This window comes from Myiozetetes cayanensis, unplaced genomic scaffold, assembly GCF_022539395.1.
Source record: "Myiozetetes cayanensis isolate MyiCay16 unplaced genomic scaffold, myiCay2020 scf17, whole genome shotgun sequence".
NCBI lineage: Eukaryota > Metazoa > Chordata > Aves > Passeriformes > Tyrannidae > Myiozetetes > Myiozetetes cayanensis.
In genome coordinates, this window is record NW_026087378.1 from 15,815,611 (window position 1) to 15,821,302 (window position 5,692).

The following is a 5,692-nucleotide window of genomic DNA, read 5'->3' on the forward strand; positions in this document are numbered from 1 at the left end:
ATTTGGCAAAAGGCACTTAATGGTCAGAAAGAAAATTGTATCCTCTGCTACATAAGAAGTAGTATGGCCAGCAGCTTGATGGGGGTGGTTCACTGCCTCTAAACTCTTTCTGTGAGACCCCAGCTAGAGCAATGCATGCTTTCAATGACCTTGAAAGAACACTTCCAACCAAAACCACTGTGTGAATTTATGAAGGACTCAGTTGGCTTTACTCTTTTCCATTGTCAGCCCCTCAATTATAGAGATGAAAAGAAGGATGTTTCAAGAATCACAAACGAAAGAGTAACTGTTACTGTGCTCCCTTAGCATAGAGATTGCTTCAATTGCTTTAGGTTGATTCTTTTCCCAGGTTAATTCATCCCAGGTAATGAATTCAGCAGAATTCAAGCGATTTCACACAATGCACAAATGCTCTTGAAGTCTTCCCTCTAACGTCGTTTAGTGCTCCTATATTTGTGCCCTTGTTTTATTAAGAGTAACTGAGTTCCTTTCTTTATCTCTCTGCTATGAATATTTGCTTCTGATTATTCATTGCGATAACGACCTAAAAGCTCCCGACAGATAATCTGCCGTTCCAAAGGCACATTAAGCAGGTCCTGCTTTGATTGCTGATTCTCACTATTAACTGTGATAATGACCTAAACCCACCCGACAGCGCATCTCAATTCCAAAGAACTTAGGAAGAAGCATATTAAGCAGGTCCTGCTTTGATTGCTGATTGGAATCGAGGAGAGACCCCATAGCCGGTGCAGCCCCCAGCGCGGCCCAAAGGCGGGTGCAGTGCTGCGGCGGCGCCTCCGGGTGTCGCTGTTGGCCGCCGCCGAGCGGCGCTGGAGCCGCAGCCGCCGCCGCCGCAGCGTCCTGCCCCCGCAGGCTGCTCGCTCGCCCGGCCAGTGGCGGCCAGAGCGGCAGCGGCACGGGCAGCAGAGGCGAGAGGCGGCCAGAGCGGGCAGCGGCGGCGTCCGAGGCGGCGGCGGCCCCTGCGCTCGCTGCTTCGAGCGGCTGCGAGGGAGGCAGGGCAGCGGCAGGAGCCGTCCGAGCGCCGAGAGCCGGCGCTGCCGACAATGGCGGGCGGGCGGAGGCAGAGCGGCGGGCCGGCCGGCGGGCGAGCGCTGCTGCTGCCCGCTGTGCTGCTGTGCCTGTGCTGCCGGGCGGCGCCGGAGCGGCTCCGCTACGCCATCCCCGAGGAGCTGCCCACGGGCTCGCTCGTGGGGCCGCTGGCACGGGATCTGGGGCTCAGCCCGGACGAGCTGCCGGCGCGCAAGCTGCGGCTCAGCGCGGAGAAGCAATACTTTACCGTGAGCGAGGAGAACGGGAACCTGTACGTGAGGGAGAGGCTGGACCGGGAGGAGCTGTGCGGCGAGTCGGCGTCCTGCTCCGTCAGCTTCGAGGCGCTGGTGCACAACCCGCTAAATATTTTCCATGTCGAGGTGGCCATTGAGGACGTGAATGACAACTCCCCGACCTTCAGGAAAGCTACTCTTGAACTCGAGATCGATGAATCGATCCCTCCCGACACTCGTTTCCCTCTGGAGATGGCAAAAGATGCAGACGCGGGAAGCAACTCACTGCTGACTTACGAGCTCACCAGCAATCCGTTCTTCTCTCTGGCCATAAAGGAAAGTCAGGACGGAAGCAAGCCGGAATTAGTGCTGCAGAGACCACTGGACCGGGAGGAGCAGAGCTCCTTTGAGCTGGTACTGACAGCGGTTGATGGTGGAGACCCCGCGAGGTCCGGGACTGTTCAGGTTCGGGTCAACGTGACGGACGCCAATGACAACCCACCCGTGTTTGCGCAGGACCGTTACAAGACAAGCCTGCGCGAGGACACGCTGCCGGGTTCGGAGGTACTGAAAGTGTCAGCCTCAGATGCCGACGCCGGCACCAACGCCCACATCACCTACAGTTTAGGGGAAATGCCGGATAAGGTGCTTCGGACATTCGTGGTCGATGCAGATAGTGGGTCGATCACGCTGCGGGAGGCTCTGGATTTCGAGGACATGAGGACATTCAACCTGGACGTGGAGGCAAGGGACGGTGGTGGTCTGGTGGCCCACTGCAAGGTCGACGTGGAGATACTGGACGTGAATGATAACGCACCCGAGATCGAGATCCTGTCACTGTCGAGCCCGGTGCCCGAGGACGCACCGGCTGGCACCGTGGTGGCCCTCCTGAAAATTCGGGATCGGGACTCCGGCGAGAATGGTGAGGTGTCGTGCGAGCTGTCGGGAGAGGCGCCGCTGTCGATCGTGGCGTCGTCGGGCGGCTCGTACAAGGTGGTGACGGCGAGCGCGCTGGACCGCGAGCAGGCGTCCGAGCAGCGCGTGACGGTGGTGGCCCGGGACCGGGGCAGGCCGGCGCTATCGAGCACGGCGGAGCTGGTGCTGGAGGTGTCGGACGTGAACGACAACGCGCCGGTGTTCGAGGAGGCGGCGTACAGCGCCTACGTGCGGGAGAACAACGTGGCGGGCGCGCTGGTGCTGCGCGTGAGCGCGCGGGACGCGGACGCGGGCGCCAACGGGCGCGTGAGCTACTGGCTGGCGGGCGGCAGCGCGGGCGCGGCGGGCGCGGCGCCGCTCGTGTCGGTGGAGGCGCGGAGCGGCGCGGTGTACGCGCAGCGCTCCTTGGACTACGAGCAGTGCCGCGAGTTCGCGGTGGCCGTGCGGGCGCAGGACGGCGGGGCGCCGGCGCGCAGCTCCACGGCCACGGTGCGCGTCTTCGTGCTCGACCAAAACGACAACGCGCCGCGGGTGCTCTACCCGCCGCCGGCGGCGGGAGGGGCTTCTTCGGTGGCGGCGGCTTTCGAGGTGGTGCCGCGGTCGGCCGAGGCCGGCTACCTGGTGGGCAAGGTGGTGGCGGTGGACGCGGACGCGGGGCGCAACGCGTGGCTGTCGTACGAGCTGGTGCAGGCGTCGGAGCCGGCGCTGTTCCGCGTGGGGCTGCAGAGCGGCGAGGTGCGCACGGCGCGGGCCGTGTCGGAGCGGGACGCGGCCAAGCAGCGGCTGGTGGCCGTGGTGAAGGACCACGGGCAGCCGGCGCTGTCGGCCACGGCCACGCTGCACGTGGTGCTGGCCGACAGCTTGCAGGAGGCGCTGCCGGAGCTGAGCGAGCGGCCGGCGGGCGCCGACGCGCCGGCCGAGCTGCAGTTCTACCTGGTGCTGGCGCTGGCGCTGCTGTCGGCGCTCTTCGTGCTCAGCGTGGCGCTGGCCGTGCTGGCGCGGCTGCGCCGGGCCGGGCCGCCCGCCGTGCTGCGCTGCCTGGGCGCGCAGCGCTTCTCGCTGGCTGGCGCCGCCTTCCCGCCCGACTTCTGCGAGGGCACCTTGCCCTACTCCTACAACCTGTGCGTGGCCGCGCCGGCCCGCGCCGCCGCCGAGGCCGCTTGGCCGCCGCCGCCGCTGCCCATCCTGCCCGCCGAGGAGCTTCTGGCCGGGGAGCCCTGCGGGAAGCCGAGCCCGAGCAGCAGCGCCGTCGCGGGAGAGCCGCCCGCCGACCCTGACGCACAGCAGGTCTGTAAACACATTCACTCCTTCCTTTCTCAACTTTTCGGAAGGGTGTGCAGGTGGCCGTGAGCTCTTAGGATTTGTGGCTGTTCTGGTCCAGCTAGTTCCGGTCGCTGTTTCCATAGGCGCAAGTAATAACTGCTGCATTTTAGGCAGTGACATAGAGCAGTAACGTAGCGACAGCACCTCTTTGTTCATATGCTCAGGTTCTTCTGCAAACCTTGTGTTGTATGAAATAGTAAAGGTTAATATTCTTCTCTCTGAGCTTTTCCTAACATCGTGCTGGCGACCTTTCTCTCCTGGAATTTGTTTCTGTTGTTTTGTTCTTAACGCCTGTGGTTGTTTCCATAGAAGCGGGTAGTAACTCTACCCCGTTTTAAGCAGCCGGCGTTGCGAAACGGCACTTCCTACCTCCTGAGTTGTCACAGATGTCAGTTCAGTTTGGAGGTGACTGTCGTTCAACTTACGCTGCATAAAAATATAGAGGACTTGTTTGCTTATAAGTTTTGCTTTCCTTCAATTTCTTCTCAGAGCAGTAGTGTGGCAATGGCGCCTCTTTGTTCAGGTTTGTTCAGGTTTTTCTCCAACGCTTGTATTGTGTGAAATAGCATGGATTACTAACGGTGAAGGTGCATACTTCAGTTTAGAAAGAGATTTTTCTAATTCTACATGGCGGAGTTTGGAACATGATTGTCTCTCGGTGATGAGATTTTTCCTTCCTGATCTTTGTTTGCCGAGTAGATGCACTGCGACCTTTTTGTTGGCTAAAGATTTTTTTCTTTTAGATTGTTTCGTTGTTTTAAGGAAACATGACTAGACGAAGGACGAATATTCTTTCCTATCGAATATGTCTTCCACCTTGTGCCCTCCCATCTTTTAGTTTAAGGGAGCAGCAGAAATGGTAGCAATAAAGAGATCATTTTATCATCTCCGATCAGTCTCTTTTTATCGGAATTTTATTTGTTCTCTTTCTGTGGTTATTTATCATTAAGAATTTCATCATGTGTGGCAGTTCCCTTTTGTTTGCCAGTCCTCAATTGACTTTTCTGCAGTGACACTGAATAAGCTTTAAGAAAGAAATTCGCGTTGGATATTTTATTTTGTTCATTGCTTGATCTGTTTGTTTTCGCCTCTCTTATTAATATTTTAATATTTTTTCATCAGTAAATTATATATTCCTTAGTTACAGTGTTTCTCACTAAGGCTGTGTTCAGGAAAGGAGCACTAAGTTTTATAAGCATGGCCTGTTGTGTAAGGCTGTAATCAAAACTACGGAAGCAGTGGTTGGAGGAGGGAAGAAAAGTAGGCTGATTCAGAGCAGCCTCGGATGTTCAGGTGAAAAATAGGAATATAGGGAAAGCCAGGGAAAGACGGAAAGCCAGTCTCTAGAATGGCTTTTGAGGAGGGATCTTCATCGCTGTTGTGAGCACTTCATCTGGGTCTGGGAATCTACCTTGGCTGCAGGCGTTCGAGTATGACACCTGGTGAAAAAAAACTAAACCACGATTCATACAAAAAGCTCTGCAGTTGCAGGGAAAATACTGTGCTTTCCTACCACAGAGTGGTCAGTTCGTAATACTCTGCACGCCATATTAAGAGAACTTTGTATGTAGAGATTATCACAATCACATGAATATTTTCCCGTGCTGTAGAAAGAACATAACGCCAGGTCTCCACTGTGCTGGACCCGACATTTCCGCGGCAAATGTGCCGTCTCTTTGAGCGTCCTGTTGGCGAGGCAGGGCGGGCATCTCTCGGCAGCGCTCGGTGCCTGCAGTGCCGGGAGGAGGCTGCGGGCGCCGCTGTTGACCGAGAGGAGCGAGAGGAAGGTCGGAGCGCTGCAGCCCCGCCCGCTGCGGACCGGCTCGATCGCTGGATCGCTGTATTCTTGGCTCCGATAATGGTCTGTTTCCGAACATCCCGGCGGTGCGGAGCCGCGATATAGCGAGGCGGAGGGGCCAGCGGCAGCGGCCGGGAGCGACAGGTTTAAGGCGGAGTGTGAGCGGGATCGGCGGCGAGGATCAGTCGGCAGTGTTGTGGTGCCGGCGGTGCGGCGGCGGCGGCAGAGATGTGCTCGGCGGGGAGGCGCTGGGGCCGGCGGCAGCGAGTCCTGCTCTGGGGCGTCCTGCTGGCGGCCTGGGAGGCGGCGTGGGGGCAGCTGCGCTACTCGGTGCCCGAGGAGATGCCCAAGG

The 5,692-nt window shown here is 58.2% G+C and overlaps 1 protein-coding gene across 1 annotated transcript; it reads left to right on the top strand.

Moving 5' to 3' along the window:
- The first annotated feature begins 1,064 nt into the window (after positions 1-1,064).
- Positions 1,065-5,401, top strand: LOC126638528 (protocadherin gamma-B5-like). The gene is made up of 2 exons (XM_050312485.1): positions 1,065-3,506; positions 5,153-5,401. Exons 1-2 carry the CDS (start codon positions 1,065-1,067, stop codon positions 5,399-5,401), a joined length of 2,691 nt encoding a protein of 896 aa, XP_050168442.1.
- Positions 5,402-5,692: the final 291 nt, after the last annotated feature.